Source organism: Clytia hemisphaerica, unplaced genomic scaffold (genome assembly GCF_902728285.1).
Source record: "Clytia hemisphaerica strain Z4C2 unplaced genomic scaffold, Clytia hemisphaerica genome assembly, whole genome shotgun sequence".
Lineage (NCBI taxonomy): Eukaryota > Metazoa > Cnidaria > Hydrozoa > Leptothecata > Clytiidae > Clytia > Clytia hemisphaerica.
Window position 1 is genome coordinate 426,093 of NW_027103556.1, and position 17,692 is coordinate 443,784.

Here is a 17,692-nt window from a genome sequence, read left to right on the forward strand (position 1 = left end):
TCTAGTATACAAAACATGTCCAGAGGCATGACGTATACTGATATTCGTTTAATATTAGATTTATTTTTATTTAGCTAGTTACACTGTACAGGGTGTCCCTAATTAAAGTATCGAGTCGAAACACAACTATGAGTAGAAAGTTTTATGTGCGTGTTCACAAAATTGTATTTTAAGCTCTCCCTCTTTTTTCTTTGTCATTACGATTAATTTATACGTTGTAACTACCTTTTGTAATAAGCCTGTGTGATGGAGAACGTTCTTATATTTTAGCGATAACACACACAAACTTTTCTACTCAATCGCATGTTCAAACTCGATACTTTAATTAGAGACACCCTGTATAACTTTAATTGCATTTTAATTTAATTGCATTGTATATTGATTATCTAGACTAAATTTTTATATGAATTGTTTATTAACACTTGCAATGAACGATAATATTACAAAATTTTAAAGTTAACTTTATTATTACAGATTTTATTATTCGATTAATATTTTATTCAACGATGGCTTTTTTTAGGGAGTTTCTAAACATCGACCAGAAATGGCGACCACGACCAGCGATCACGACCGGCGACCAGATAAATTTGGGTTATCGAGTTTTTCCTCTTTCTCCACCGTAGAGTCTTTCTCTTATGATCATTTATTTATCGAATTGAAAAGTAAAGCTCACCCCTGTCTCACCTACAGTGATTATAAAACCACGTGCTAAACGTGTAGAGCAGCCATTTCAACGCTCTTGAAGCTTGAATAGAGTGTCAATTTCTATCCTTTTGTATTTTTGGCATCAAATAAATTAGTGGCAAAATTTGTGCTGGAATTTATTTAGGAACCTTTATATTTGATCATCAGATCATTATTTTGTCAAAATAAGTCATTTTGACAATGTAAGGACAATAGAATAATTGATGAGGTTGATATCTCTAAAACTGCCCTTCCCAGGGTTTGCCTACTCACAATTTCTATCTATTCATACTAAAAGCATCTCATTCGGTACAATTAAAATATTTGGTGTAATAAAGTTTACAGGCATCACACTTAATTGCCCTGTCAATATTTTTGTCAAAAAGTGTCACTTTGTCTAGAAAATGACTGGTAACGTCAAAGGTCACTTTTAGTATTCTCAGCTAGAGTAATTCTCAGCCACGTGCTCAGTGGTTCATTTGAAAGCCACATCAGGACTCGGTTTGGATGTTCTCTACGGTGGAGAGAGCAGATAAACTCGATAACCCAAATTTATCTGGTCGCCGGTCGTGGTCGCTGGTCGTGGTCGCCATTTCTGGTCGATGTTTAGAAACTCCCCTTTTTTTAAATTATATTTCCGAAAAAATGTAAAGCCTGCCGTCCACTAGTGCTATTTTTGGTTATCGCGAAATGTAATGGCGAAATGTTATCTCATGTCTGAAGTTATTTTTAGATTTTCCATGTCCACTATTAAATACAATCACACTACACTAGAGCACACACCAAAAGTCAAAAATGCTCTCATGTGATGAAGATGTTTTTATCGCAAAATGATTTTCTCTCATTTTTTCTTCGATCACATGTAATTCGACCTCGTGCAAACATTGAAATAAAAGAAATGCAGGTGGTTCTATTCTCAACTTCAGTTGAGCTACAATCTGACAATGTTCTGTGTGTCTGTCTGTCTGTCACAAAAACTTTAGGGCAGCCTGGAGACTTTAAAAATGCTTGGATTTGGCTGAAATTTGGCACACATGTTCCTTGGGTGAATATCTGGGGGTGATTTTTTTCATTTTTTGAAAATTTTGATTTTTGGGGCCTAAGGACGAGTTTTTCGTCAAAACGAGGCTAAAACTTTGGGCCGCCTGGAGACTTCAAAAATGGTCAGATTTGGTTGAAATTTGGCACACTTGTTCCTTGGGTGAATATCTGGGGGTGTTTTTTTCATTTTTTGAAAATTTTGATTTTTGGGGCCTGGGGACGAGTTTTTCGCCAAAACGAGGCTAAAACTTTGGGGCAGCCTGAAGACTTCAAAAATGGTCGGATTTGGCTGAAATTTGGCACACTTGTTCCTTGGGTGACTATCTGGGGTATTTTTTTCATTTTTTGAAAATATTTATTTTTGGGGCCTGGGGACGAGTTTTTCGCCAAAACGAGGCAAAAACCTTTGGGCAGCATGGAGACTTCAAAAATGGCCGGATTTGGCTGAAATTTGGCACACTTCACAATTTGGGTTAATATCTAGGGGTCTACAATTGTTAAAAGCTATCGCGAAACAAAGGTTTCGCTTGAGTGAAAAATTTTTCACTCCCTATCGTGAAATAAAATAACGCGATAGAAAGGTTTATTCCGCGATAGACAGTGTCGTTAATTATAGATGATTATTTCGTGATAGCTAAAAATTGCCTAGTGGACGGCCGGCTTTAGTATTTCACCCATTGAGTTTAAAGCCCCAAGGGCTAGAGTAGAATCTATAACCTTTCTCAGGCAAGACAAAGCGAAGCCTTTAAAAATGCGCCGTATTTTTTGACGACAGATTGAATCTAGCAATTCCTTTGTTTACGATTGATATTTTTTTCGAAATTTAGCGGTAAATTTTAGTTTCAATCTGTCATTTGTGTAAAAACCAGGCGAACCGCTCAAGGCCGCCCAACTTTGGTAGGATTTGTTGGCTGTATCTCAGCTTCTCAGATTTACATCTCTACTTCTCAGGTGTGAATTTCTACTTCTAATAATATCTGAATTTCAGGTTCTCAAAATCGAGCTTGTCAAATTCGAATCTCTATCTCTCGGAACCTTACGCTGTATTCTTGTTAGTCTCGAGCCTCAACCTATGTTTCGTCGAAGGATATCGGCAACGGCAATAAAAGCATAATTGCATTTATTAATTCAAACATCTTTTGCTGAGGTTAGATATTAGGCTGAACTCGTAAGTTAGGGCTAAAATTCAGCAAAATTCACCTCGTCGTTGAGAGTATCCTGCTGATCGGTTAGAGGCTATAGTGCTGTTTTTTCTGAATTTTTCAAAACTAATACTGTAGACTTTTCTTCATTTTATTATTCCATACTTTTAAACTCTACTCAAACTTGTTTTAAACGAAACGGGAGAGGGGGTGTAACTCATGACACACTTTCTAAGGGACCTGATTTGTGGAGGTCAACATAATTCTTTAGCTTAGGAGTACATGAAAAATTAGCTAAAAGGTGTAAGGGATTTTTTTATTCCCTGTAGATGTTTAAGAAAGTTTTGTGATAATAATTTCCAGAAATATTCCTAGTGGTAATTTTCAGCCAAAAATTGGAAAAACAGACCTCGCAAACCTAAATGCTAAAAGTATGGTATGTCTCAAAAGTATGTGGACACTTTAGTTTTATGACATTTTCTCAGCACCCATTCATGCTATGTTAGAAAGTTATACACCGTTGGAAAGATATTTCCATATATATTTTTCTACTTTTTTAAAAATCATGTTGACGGTGGTGTGCCGACGAACGAACGATGAACGAACGAACAAACTAACGGAAAAAGAATTTGCGGTGGCACATACCTTAGACTAGTAAACTAGTCGGTTATTACTTATAACTAGCCATATAGCTTTCATTACGGTGCCACCGCAGCAAAACGAACACATTGAGTTGAATTTGCGTTCAAAAGGAATGATCTTAGCCCTACAGTAGTTTTTGTTAAGAGTGACCTCTCATCTGAGACAAAATTCTTTCAAATGCTAACAAATGTGTCAAGGGAGTGATTTACAGTCTACTTAGAATGACATCCGTGCCTTGTCTTACACATTTTTTATAAGAACAATTTCTTAAGAATACGAGGCTGAAATTTAGCCAAAACCTAAGAACAAATTAAGAAGAATCTGAACCTCAGATTTCAGAAATTACTGAGAAGTACATGTTTCCATTTTAATTAATATTGATATTTAAGGCTGAAAATTTCATATAAATTTAAGAGCAGCCCAGCCAGGCAGAATCATATAACTTACTGGTTTTCCCTATAAAAAGCGTATATATCTGAAGATACTGCTCTTCATATGTTATTTTACAGATAATCCTCTCAGGGGATAATAAAAAGACAAAAACAATAGAGGGACCGTAAGATAAGAATGCTACCGTTAAGTGGAACTAAAATACTGAAAAACGCGCAAAATTATGAGATGTTTGCCCAACTTCCTTATGCGTGAAGCTATGAATGACATCCTCAGAAGCTGTAGGCTTCCTCCAGTGGCAATAAAACGGCCAATCTAATAATGTAAACACTAATTAAATATTCAGCGCGTGCGAGAGAAAAGGAAAATAATCGACTAGAAGCTTCTTCCAGTTCCAACGCCTTTTTTTCTTCACCTAAAATCGTAAGGAGAAGTGTCTGACCCGTGCGGGATTGCATTTATTTTTCTTTCTGTTTATTGAATTTTTGGAAATGCTCATTTATTTATATAGATACTAAACACCGAAACGGGTGGGAAACTAGTGGAAACGAATGCAAACGGGTGGAAACAAGTGGTGAAACGATTGGAAACGAGTGGCGAAACGGATAGAAACGAATGAAAAACAACTGGAAACACATGAAAACGAGTGGAAACGAGTGCTAGGGGTTCATATCAAACTAATCAATTTTTTTCAAATGCCTCTTAAAACATTGTTAAAAACAGAACGCTGCTTTGATAACAGAATGGAAGATTTTCTTTTCATTTGAAACTAAATCCAGTATTTCAGATACTTTTGTGTTTTGATGTTACATGTTTTTTATGACAAAGAAACATGGTTGTTGCTGCAAAGCATATATTCTTGATATTTCCTTAGGATGTGAATGATCACTGCAAAGTCTTTTTAATATAAGGGAAGAGTTTTTCCTAATAAGACCTGTCTGTGTTTTTGCTTGCTTCCAATTTTTAAAACCTTCCTTTTATCAAAAGGGTGTACATAACCCTTCCTTTTCTGGGCGTCCTTTTGTGTATCTGGACCATTACATTGTAAAGCCCTCCAATCGATCTGGTCTAATTTTCGCACCAAAATGAAAATTAACACCTGGAGAGTTTTGTAAAAGGAAGATTTTAGCTTTTTGCATTCCAAACTATAACACTACACTACAGTGTTTGGGATATAGAGACATAATTTAATTTACTTCCAGCGAGAGCGACCAATCTTGGCTTGTTTACGTTGTTTGTCAGGAATGATGAGTCTTGTAAGCAGTAAGTTTTTTAATATATTTTAGATCACATTTTTTATCCCAATCGAAATAAAGCTTTTCTCTAACTGGAATTCGTTTGGGAAAAAACACATAACAATTTGTGTGCCATAATATAGCATTTACTTCTCTGAAATAATAAAAAACTAGCAGAGTTTGTTTGGCAATGGTTTGCTTCAATTTGAGTTAACTATTGAGGCAAGGTGAAGCGTGACGCTGCAGATCAAATCTGTGTTTTGACTGGACTCGCCAACCTTTATGATTATAAAGGTACAGTCTGTTTAATGCAACAATACTCTTTTTAATAAATTCAAAATCCCATGAGTGTGCTGTTATATTGCTTTTCACTTTATATAAAATTGTCTCTTTAAACTCTTTGCTGTTCATTATTTGTTCGCGTAATTTAATTTCGTGAAAGAGCAATGCAAAACGATTTTGCGAAAAGGCCGAAAATTCGCGAAAACGTGTCAAGTATATTTTGTTCAAATTTCGACCTGTTCGTGTACAAAAAAAGGTGGTAAAAAAGACGGAATTTTCAATTTTGTTTTAAGGGGACTGGATAATATTAGTTTTAACAATTTTTAGTGGGAAAGTAATATTGGTTTTCGGTGAGCAAAAAGTAACGAAAATTTGTTTATCCAAACATCATTTTTATACTTCTTAATACAATATATTTTCGCCAAAACGTAAAGGTCCATCAAGTATATGGCACCAATCACCATTAGAACCTGAATAGAGCGCGAATGCCAAATTATCTTTACCCCCTAGCACTCGTTTCCACTCGTTTTCATGTGTTTCCAGTTGTTTTTCATTCGTTTCCACCCGTTTCGCCACTCGTTTCCAATCGTTTCACCACTCGTTTCCACCCGTTTGCGTTCGTTTCCACTAGTTTCCCACCCGTTTCGGTGTTTAGTATCTACGGTTCCTATTAATGTTACTATGAAATATCATTTAATTTAGCGTAGATACTAAACACCGAAACGGGTGGGAAACTAGTGGAAACGAATGCAAACGGGTGGAAACGAATGGTGAAACGAGTGGAAACGAATGGTGAAACGAGTGGAAACGAATGGTGAAACGGGTGGAAACGAATGAAAAACAACTGGATACACACGAAAACGAGTGGAAACGAGTGCTAGGGGTTCATATCAAACTAATAAATTTTTTTCAAATGCCTCTTAAAACTGCTGCTTTGATAACAGAATGGAAGCGATTTTCTTTTTGGTAGTAAGTAAGCAGCTTATTTTCATTTGAAAACAAATCCAGTATTTCAGATACTTTTGTGTTTTGATGTTATATGTTTTTTATGGTTGGATTTTTTATGATTTCTTAGTCGTTGAAATTCAGAAAAGACACGCAACCTCACCTCTTCGATTCTTTTTATTTGGAGCTTGAATTTTTTGTATATGATGGGTCTGTTTTCAACGACTAGTTTACTAAATCTAAATCGACACATACCTGTACCCTCCATTTGCCTAAGTGCCCCCCCCCTCCGGGATGTCCACATACTTTTTGAGACAGCGGAGAGACTGGCGGGGTACTGCCCGGGGCGGGGCTGCTTCATTTCTCCCATATATATATCCGGAGTTTTGAATCTAGGCCTTTCCATCTAGGCCTTTCCGAGGCCTTTCATGGGCTTTGAAATCAATGAATAGCCCAAAATTAGAATACTTTTTTGTCACGTGAAGCGCAATGTTATGTCACATGTTTGCTTTAAAATATAACTGCCGAGTGACGCGTAAGCGCAAATTAGTTAAGTGTTAGGTATTCTGCAACTGAAAAAACTTCAAAATTTCCGGCAATCTATTTTACCCGACCTCGACCTCGACCCTGACTCTTGAAAATAAGGCCGACTTCTGCTCTGACCCTTGAAAAAGGCCGACCCTCGACCCTTGGAAAAAAGCCGACCCTGTGTAAAAAAACAGTTTTTTGCAGTGTTTTAAAATGAGATTGACATATCTCCTAATAATATTAAAAATTGAGCAGACAAGCAGGGGGAGGGATACAACTTTTTATAAGAATATGATCCTCAACATCATCCCGCCCCCGACGGGTCGTATCATCTGCTTTTTGATGTTTTACTGATCTCATCCTCCCCCCCCACCGACGACTTTTCTTAAAGTATTCTTTACGTGTTCTAATAAATCAGTTTATGCAAAATTCATCCAAAGAAAATTCTTATAAGGGGGGGGGGTTTCAGGGGGTACCCGTTTCCGCAATTCCGTCAATTTTTTCTCCAATTTCCGTCAAACCGTCTTAAATTGAACCAAAATTCCGTCACCGAAAATTCCTTTGAAATTCAATATTTTGTCGAAAATTCCGCAAATTTTCAATATCTTTTACCAATTCCGAAATTCTGCAAATTTTTTTGCTAACTAAATTCCGTTTTTCCGCACTAAAATTGTCTAATTTTCCGTCTCCGTCAGAGAACCCAATTTCCGTAATTCCGTCTAAATTTTCGCCAAATTCCGCCACTCCGTCCGAAAAAAGGGCCCCTTCTTATAAAAGTCGCTATAAGCATTTTTTTACCCAGGGTCGGCTTTTTATTTTATTTGGTCGCGAGGGTCGGCTTTTTTCCAAGGGTCGGGTCGAGGGTCGGCCTTTTTCAAGGGTCGAGGGTCGGCCTTTTTCAAGGGTCGAGGGTCGGCCTTTTTTCAAGGGTCAGGGTCTAGGTCGAGGTCGGGTTAATATAGATTGTCAAAATTTCCAGCTTCTGTGGGTAGCAAGCAGGACGGTTGGCAGCAGCATTAGGATCTTCTCCAATTTTACCATAACTTTTTCAGTTTTTATCATGGCAGCTCCAGCAGGAAGAGGAAGGGGTAGAGGCAGAGGTTGGTATCCTAAGTGTGTAAGCACTGAAGGTATATCTTTGTTTGGCGTACCGTCATTTAGGTTTTGTTTCATACACTTTTTTATATATATATCTCTATCCAGACCCCCGCGCTCGATAGGATCGATCATCGGAACGGCTCGATGACGGATCGATATGTGATCGATGGATTACTTAACGATCCGGATAGGAGATCGATGGAAGATTCAGCCATTAAAAAGTCTTGAGTATCGATCCTTCGTAGGACCCTGCCGACGCACCGGACTGTCCGGTGTATTTGTCCAGTGGCAAAAAGTATCCTTTCGCTACACCGGACGCAATAAGTCCGGTGTCAGTCCGGTGTTGCATACAGGGAATTTTGGACGCCGGACATTTATGAAACAAAAAATAAGAAACACCGGACGCACCGGACTGGTCATGTCCGGTGTTTTGATTGTCCGGTGGGAAAAAAATATCTTTCTCCGACACCGGACATCCGACTTCCTTAAGTCCGGTGTAGAAATTGTCCGGTGGTAAAAAAAATTCTCATTTTACACCGGACTTTCACGTGTCCGGTGTTCGTTAAGTCCGGTGCGTCGGCAGGGTCCTTCAGTCAGGCACATCCTGGCAAATGAACGGGGTATTTTTCACTTGCGACCATTGGCAAATGAACGGGGTCGAAAACGAAAGTGACGTAATAGCGCCGAATACCCAGTTTAATTGAACCGGGTTGGAAATATTTTGCTTCATTTCAAAGAACTGCATAGATGAAATTTTTTTTCCATGGGTCGATTTTGTCTTCGAAGATTGAAGAAACTTTTAATGAAAAAATAAAGTTCCCAGTTTTCTTCCTTTTTTCCCTTTTTCAGTTTGAAGTTCATTTTTATTCATTTTCACGCTTTTAGCCTGAGACATCCTATCTCATTTACACTGGGTGACGAATACCCCATGCAAATGCTCACCCCGTTCATTTGCCAGGATGTGCCTGACTGTCCTTCCTTCGTTGATCCATTATCGAGGTACTATTTCAATCGAGTATATCGATTCGTCATCGATCGTTAATCGATTCGTCATCGATCGTTAATCGATTCGTCATCGATCGTTAATCGATTTGTTATCGATCGTAAATCGAGATTGATAAAAGATCGATGATAGATCGATAAATAATCGATAACTAATCATAAGCTTAAAAAAATCTTGAGTATCGATCCTCTATCGATCTCCTATCCGGATCGTTAAGTAATCCATCGATCACATATCGATCCGTCATCGAGCCGTTTCGATGATCGATCCTATCGAGCGCGGGGGTCTGGCTCTATCTATAATTTCAATTTTTTAACTGATTTTGTTACATCTAGAAGAATGCTTAATTAGGTTGTAAAAACTGTATAGTAGTAGTAGTGTAGGTTATTTCAAAGCAGTAATATTATTAACCTCAATTTTTACTCTTTACTAAAAATGGTTGCAGCAAAAACATTTTGTTCAACCACCTTACTTCAAGCCAGACCCGATCAATCCAACTAATCGAACTCCATCGAACAATTAAAGTTTGATTGAAAAAATTAATCAAACTCTAAGATTTTTTAAAAGATTGTGAGTGTTCGATTAAAAGTTCGATCAATGGGCTTCGGTTCGATCAGTTCGATAAACCAATTTTGTTCGACAAGTTTGTGCTGCTCCGCTGCTACCGTATATTAGCTTCTTTTCAAAGCCAAATTTGTTAATGTAAATCAGGAAATTACCTCCGATAACAGATTACACACATTTCCTGTATCCTTTTAGCGCCAGAGGTGGTTTGTTGGGACGTAGTATTTTTTCGTTTATCTTTAGAAAAAGGTAGAGCTATAATAAAAAAGAGTGGAACAACTCTCCTAATTTATACTGTAAGAATATAAACTAAGAAATACTAAATTAGTTTGAATGTAAAAGGGTCCAAAGTTAGACAAAAAATTGTCCTGCAAATGATATCTAAAAGCTCCATAGTCTATCTATTTTTACCGCAACTACAAGACAACATTTTGTCCATTTAATGGCCTGTTTTGACTTATCCCTCATGTTTTTTGTCATGATTTGGGGTATAATAACTACCAGCTGTAGCTGTTTTAGAGTCAGATATAGGTTAAATGGTCCATATTTAGGACAATTAATTTTCCATACTTTAACTGTTATATTTTAGAAAAAGGACAATTTATTGTCCTTTTTGGGACCGAATAACCAAAATCTGTTATCTGGACACTAATTGTAAACCATTCATACAGTTTTGTGCAAAATTTTAGCTTATATAAGCTAATAGTTTTGGCACTATTTTGGAAAAGATAAAAATGGTTGAATCCCTAGCGTTAGAGCACAAAAAGTGGTTAATTTAAATACATTTGCCTTTAGGACAACAGATTGTCCATCAGAGGGGCCGTTCAACGATTTTCATTTTAATCATCTTATGTTTGAGATATTTAGAGTCTGATCTGAGAGGATCTTGAATGAATTTTTGTTTTAAAGTTGATTTTGATGACAATTAATTGCCCATACTTTACAACATCTAGGACAATTTATTGTCCATTTTTGGACCTTTTTACAAGATTTTGTAATTGGAATCTTGTTGTAGGATAAGGTTCTTCATGTGTACCAAATTTCGACTTGATCGGAGCACCCTATCAAGACTTATTGATCTTGGATAACTCATTATCCTTTCAGTTAGGACAATTTATTGTCCTTTTTAGGACCGCAGTTCAAAAGCTTATATCTCTTTAAGTATACCTTTTACAGTTACGGGACCAGCATGGGTCCGAAAACGGACCTTTTAACTTAACCACAGGTATCAGTGTAGGGCCTAGTAGACATTTACGAGTCTTTAATTTTCAAAACTAGTCAGGGGTGTAAAGATGGTGCAAAAAACAGCTATTTTTTGTACCATTTAAATGACAGTGTCCTTATAAAAACCAAGTTGTATATTTAAACATTCTTAAAAGTTGAGTTGCAAGCAAGAATTAACAAAAAACAATGCAGGGTTTAGTTTGAGATGAATAAAATTTCATTTCTATAACTATGATCAGGATAAAACCTTCATTCCAAGTGATTTCTAGGCGTGCATTTTACAGTAGAATATAAAATATCAGTGCGATCTGGTGCGATAAATCACACGCCTCAAAAACTGATTCACAAAAGTTTTTCATACAAACAAACTAACCCTAACCCTAACGATGATGTACGAAAAAAATGCGGTCGGGTGACAACAAAATAAATTTTCACCCGGCCGGTGGACCGGAAACAAAATTTTTTTCGGGTTCGCCTAAAAATAGCATTAGAAGTTATTGTAGTGTAAGCAATCCTAACGTTAATTCAAAGCAATGTCAAAATTAACTGGCGCTGAAAATAAATTTGCAAAAAAAACAACATTGCAAAAAATGGCATTGCCTTTTTTCAACCCTGTATCTCGCAAATATATATGGAGATTTTACCACAGATATCGAAAGATAAAGGGTTTCAGCTTTTATACATAAAAAATTGACGCATTTTACTTCACTGTTGAGTGCATTATTTCCATTTGAAATTTGTCACGTCAACTGGGTAAGACTACCGCAAAATGGGTAAATTTAAAGCGATTTTCAAACCGTTATTAATAAAGAACTAATCAAACGGAATAAATCAGATCTTTAATCGTTGAAATTTTGGCGAGACTAATTTTAGCGTTTTAGCAAGTCTTCCCTATTTCCGCTAAAATAAATCTTGCTAAAACACGCTGAATCGACAGATTGCTAAAATTTATCCGCGCGAAATTTCTGGTTATATTGTCTTGATACATTTTTATCAATAGGAAGGGTTTCAGTGCAAAGAAATGCTAGAAAACGAATTCAATCAATAATGCAATACGAGTATTCGCTAAAATTTATCCTCGCGAAATTATTTGAAATCGTGATTCACTAAAATAAATCCAAAAAAAATCAAGATTTTCCTGACTCGCTAATATACGCTAAAATTAGTCTTGCTAAAATTTCTACGATTAAAGTATTTGAATGTGAAAAGGAATTCCAGCAAATATATACGTCCGAAACTAAGCTTGGGAATGTCCCTTCAATTATGTTTGACAAGTTTAGAAAAGCTCCACGTCAAAATTAACATCAAGTATATCTCAAGAATTGGCAAATCAGTAGACGGGAAAAAGCGTCCCCTCATTGTTACTCTGAACAGTGAGGAAGAGAAAATTAATGTTTTTGGAAATCTCCCAGCGCTAAAAGGAATTGATGCCTATAAGGGGATGAGCATTTGCGAAGATCTAACTCCAGCTCAAAGAAAAAAGTACAAAGAGGCAGCAGAAGATGCTAAGGCACGAAATCAAACCGAAAAAGATGGAGTCTGGAGAGTGCGGGGTTTTGCAAAAAACGGATTCGGTGTAAAGAAGATAAACGCCAAAGATCGGCAATAAACCAAACACGAAAAAAAGACGTAACAAAGAAGAAAGACGAACAAACTAACAAACGAAAAAACCTTAACATACTATATACTAATGCAGACCAACTAACTAAAATAAAGAGAAAAGAACTAAATGAAGTGATTTCAAAAGAACAACCCGATATCATTGCAATTTGTGAAGTAAAACCGAAACATTCGAAAAAAGAACGTCTCATACAAGACTACCACATTGAAGGCTACTCCGAACCCTACGAAACAAATGCCTTAAATAATGTTGGACGTGGAATCATCGTTTTGACACATAAATCGATCAAAAATGTAGTCGAAGTGACACCCAATAGTGAATTTCAGGAGGTATGCTTGCTGGAAATCAAACTCAAAGGAGCGGATTCTTTGCTTTTTGGATGTATGTATCGAAGTCCAACCAACACGCCAACATCAGCAAAAAAACAATACAGCACTTAATCTTCTTCTGAAGGAAATAGCAATGAATAAGAAATACAGTCATAAGTGTATCGTCGGTGACTTCAACTATAAAGATATCAATTGGGAAAACTGGTCAACTCCTCACGATGACACGAAGGAAGACGAACAATTTCTCGAAGCTTTAAGAGACTCCTTCTTTTACCAACACGTCGATGAACCAACAAGAGCTAGAGGTACCGATACGCCATCAATTATTGACCTGATTCTGACAAATGAAGAAAGCCAGGTTAGCAACATAACCTATCTTTCACCACTTCATAAAAGTGATCACAGTGTTCTATCATTTACGTTCGAATGTTACCTTGAAACAGAATGCATTAATGAAAACTATAACTACAATAAGGCAGATTTTGAAGCAATGAAAGGACATCTTGAGAACTCTGACTGGGTTACAGGTTTCCATCAAAAAGCAGAAAATGCAAACGTAAATGATTGCTGGAAGATGTTGCGAGATAAATTATTCGAGCTTAGGAATCGGTACGTTCCTCGTACGAAGGGGAAACATGCCTACGGAAAAAAAAAAAGGGAAGTTTTGCAATCGATCAAGATATTCAACAAAGCTTAAAAGAAAAACGTCGCCTTCATCGCAAATGGATAAGATCAATAGGTACAACTTCGGAACAGAGAAATAGAGCTATTTACGCTAATGCGAGAAACAAGGTTACAGGAAAGATCAGACGAGAAAGAAGAACACTAGAAGAACGAATTTGTGGTCAAGCAAAAAGAAGCCCTAAGAAGTTTTGGAAGCATATCCGGAACTCAATGAAGACCAAAATGGAAATTTCCCCTCTTCTCCTTGATCCAAATGATAAATCATCACTTCGTTTTACTGATGAGGATAAAGCTGACATCCTACAGGATCAGTTTTGCAGTGTTTTTACGAATGAACCTTAGGTCCACTCCTTTTCGTTATTTACATCAATGATCTAGCTGAAGTTACCAACTCAGAAATGTTTCTCTTTGCCGATGACACAAAGCTTGTTGAAGAAATAAATAACGCTGAAGATGCAATTAGACTTCAGCACGATATCGAGGCAATGGAAAAGTGGTCTGGTGACTGGTTGTTGAAATTCCATCCTGACAAGTGCCACGTGTTGACACTAGGGAAATTCTGGAACATTCAACATGCACATCCTTACGAGATCGCTGGCTCTGTCCTAGAACATGTTGATCAAGAGAAGGATCTTGGAGTGATTATTGATAGTGAATTGAATTTCGAAGAACACATCTACACCAAGATCAAGAAGGCTAACTCGATCGTTGGATTGATTAATAGAAGCTTCGACTTTCTTTCTCCCGAGATGCTCCGCACACTTTTCATTGCATTTGTGAGACCTCACCTTGAGTACGCGCAAGCTGTTTGGTCTCCACGACTGATCAAACACTCTGATGCAATTGAAAGTGTCCAACGTAGGGCCACAAGACTTGTCGGTGGTTATAGAAACCATTCATATGAAGAACGTTTACAAGTCATGAACCTACCCAGCCTCAAGATCCGGCGTAAAATCGGGGACATGGTGGAAGTATATAAACATCTTAATGTCTATGATAAATCTTCCCTATGTCAGAAACTCGTTCTTCGAAATCGACCTCAACGTAAGCACAATCTCGAATTAAAGAGGAATTTTGCTGAAGACGGCATTAGAGGATAGCAAACGAATTCACTTTACTATAGGAGCATTGATACTTGGAACAGTTTGGCAACCAATGTTGTAAATGCACCGTCCGTAGGGAAATTCAAACTAGAATTGACAAACGAATGGAATGATAAGATCTATAAATTGTAAAGATGTAAGATTGTTTCACAGAGGTCAATAGACCTGAGAAATACACTTCTATAAATTAAGTTTGATTGCAACAAAAATGGCCCACTCCTTTAGAACTTTAGTAGTGTGGAGAGCGAGTGCATTAGTACCGTATGAGAGCATATAAATCAATTGAATTCAATTAAACAGAAATCAAAACAATTGAATGGCAATATTGGATTACAATAGTTGTTTTAGAGAACGCAACGACCTATTGAATAACTAATTACTCCACAACCTAGAGACAAGATAATTTATCACGTTTTTATTGGCTGAGGGAAAGTAATGTATTGTGAAGTAATTTTTTATTCAATAGGCCGTTGCATTCTCCAAAATAACTATTTGATTGGGTTCAACAATTGAATCGCAATTATTCAATTGCATCTGATTGTGTTCAATTGATTCGGTGTTTGATTTGTTTGATTGACACCGTCTGGCCCTGTGGACGACAGGGTTTTTGAATTTTTTTTTTCACTTGGAAATCCTGAGAAATTTTAAAAAAAGGCTCTGGAAAATGCAGGATTGTCCTAATTATTTGGTCATCCGTATTGGAAAATCCAAGATTTTCCTTAAAAATTCTTGAATGTTAGGAAATCCTGAAGTAATTGAAAAGTAAATTGTTACGGGAAATCCATGTTCTCCATAAGAAGAATTTAAATTGTAAACAAAATACTTGAGACGCGGGGGAAAAAAAGTTAATACTTTACGTTGCAATCAAAACATTTGAAAATTTGACATTTCTGTTTTAGGGTGTGACATTCTTTGACAATAAAATCTAATAACTTATCTGTGTACTTTTAGGGTTAGCATTTAGAGGTTTTTTTTTTAAAAAGCATTTAAAATATTAGAACTAAGCACAGGTGAAATGGAAATTTAAGATCTACCATCAAGTTCACTATTAGGATTACTCTCGAGAAATAGAAAACCAGGTTTTCATGTCCTAGCTGACTGGCTTCATAGAACTAGAGCAAATTTATGTAGTCAAAGGAAAGAAACAGATTCAAAGATTTGATTTATTGTTTCAGGAATTTTAGGTTTCAACCAAGTTCCATCAAGACCTGGAGGAATACCAACACAGCCGACACCAGTCAAAGATGCTTCCAATGCTCCTCCCAATAAAATGTCACAACAGAAAGGACCAAAAAACCATTGTCTCCTACTCAAAAGAAGCCGGATCAAAAGCTTTTTTCCTCAAATAGAAATCAACCAACTATTACAAATGGGCAAAGTAAACCTTCAACTCCACTGTCAAACTCACCAAATAGTGCAGACATTTCAAAATTATTAGAAAAAGTAGAGTCAATGAAAAAATCCGAAATTTTAAGTCAACTACCTTCAAAAATAGCTGAACTTTGTAAAAACAATAATGGAGCAAGCATAATGAATGATTTTACAAAAATTATTTGTGGGAAAGCAATTAAAGATCCCGAATTTGCCACCGTGGCAGCACAACTGTGTAATGCTTGCTGGATAAGAGAGCAACTAAACCCTCTGTTACGATCACCTTTGTTGTCAGCTATCCAAGCAGAATATAAAAAACGCAAAGAATTAAACCGTGAACAATTTTATGGACTAACTGTTTTATTATGTGAGCTGTATAATGTTTTGAAGGTGCAGCATCAACCTCTGAAACCGTTAAATAACCCGGTTTGTGATCTTTTAAAAGATTTGGTTAAAGAAGACCATGTTTCTGAAGATGATGCATTTTATTTTTTCCAAGAAATGGAAAGAGTTGGTAGAGTCATTGAAAGCGACAATAGGGTATGTAAAACTAAATAAACACAAAATTCATTCTAAAGACGTTTTAGTACATTTTATCCTATTTTGCTAATCAGAATGATCTCCTTTCTCCGGGGGATGTCAGACTATTGAATCATATTATTGGCCATTGATATAATAACATATATACTTTTAACAAAGGCTTTAATCTTAAAATTAATTGTCAGTCGTGCAAAATTACTCAAATCTGATTGGTTTAGAGGAGTGCGATTAATCGTTGATTGCACTATTACATCTTTTTGCACTCTACGGTGCAGGATACTTTGCCCCCATTCCTTTCTCTCCCACACCCTGTATAGCAATACAGGGACTTCTTCAATACAACAAAACAAAGAGACTTTGCATTGCATAGATAGATTCTTTTTAAAAATTGCACTGCCACAGCTTCTTTTTAGATGGAAGAATAGAGAGATTTTTCGAAACAAAAAACGTCGAGAATGTGCCTTTTTTCAATCAAAAACTATTATTTACTGAGGATTACTAATCAATCGTTTACAAAGAGGAATTTAACTTTTTTGTATTCTAATTTTTAAAGATTTATTTTTCATAGGTCCACTTTTCAGAATATATTTATCCTTTCTACTCTAGTGGGTATAGTTAACAAATGTTTCTCTACTTTTTCGTTAGTCAAACATGGATGACATCATGACTCGTGTGCGTGAAATTTGCATTTCGGATGATCGAATGCTTCCATCATCCAAATGTCGTTTTGTTCAACTGGTAGAATTGAGGGCAGCAAATTGGCAATTATCACAAGACACCACTGCATTCTATGATGATCTAAGCCAGGACCTAATGGCAAAAGGACAATAACAAAATTTTCTTGATCTCACAAATATTTTTTATCATGAAAAACCCATGCGGATTTATTTACATTTTTATTTTATGTTTATTTATATCATATAATAATTACCCATTACAGTACTTTAAAAAATCAGGATCTTTTTTAAGCTACATTTGTTTTGGAATATCTTCTTCGTATGAAAATTTAGAAAACAAGGAAAAGAATGTATAGATTCGATTTTTATGTGGGAAATTGTCCTAGTAAAAATAAGATTTTATTTTTCAAAATTGATCCCTAATACCCTCATCTCCAAGCTCTATGCAGAAGGAGGGAGTAATATATTTTTCCTTTGGTTTAAATAAATTGCATATGCTTTTGTTAACTATCTTACCCCTATCCAATATTTTTGGTTTCTTTTTATATATTTTAATAATTTTAGGTAACAATTTCTATAATGAGCGTAT

The 17,692-nt window shown here is 36.3% G+C and overlaps 1 protein-coding gene across 1 annotated transcript; it reads left to right on the forward strand.

The window, feature by feature from the left end:
• The first annotated feature begins 16,045 nt into the window (after positions 1-16,045).
• LOC136800532 (MIF4G domain-containing protein-like) lies at positions 16,046-17,257 on the forward strand. The gene is made up of 2 exons (XM_067057195.1): positions 16,046-16,426; positions 17,072-17,257. Exons 1-2 carry the CDS (start codon positions 16,046-16,048, stop codon positions 17,255-17,257), a joined length of 567 nt encoding a protein of 188 aa, XP_066913296.1.
• Positions 17,258-17,692: the final 435 nt, after the last annotated feature.

Coding starts and splice junctions, on each gene's coding strand:
- LOC136800532 (XM_067057195.1), top strand. CDS start 16,046: ATGAATGATTTTACAAAAATTATTTGTGGGAAAGCAATTAAAGATCCC. Junction 16,427..17,071: donor TCATTGAAAGCGACAATAGG/GTATGTAAAACT, acceptor CTTTTTCGTTAG/TCAAACATGGATGACATCAT.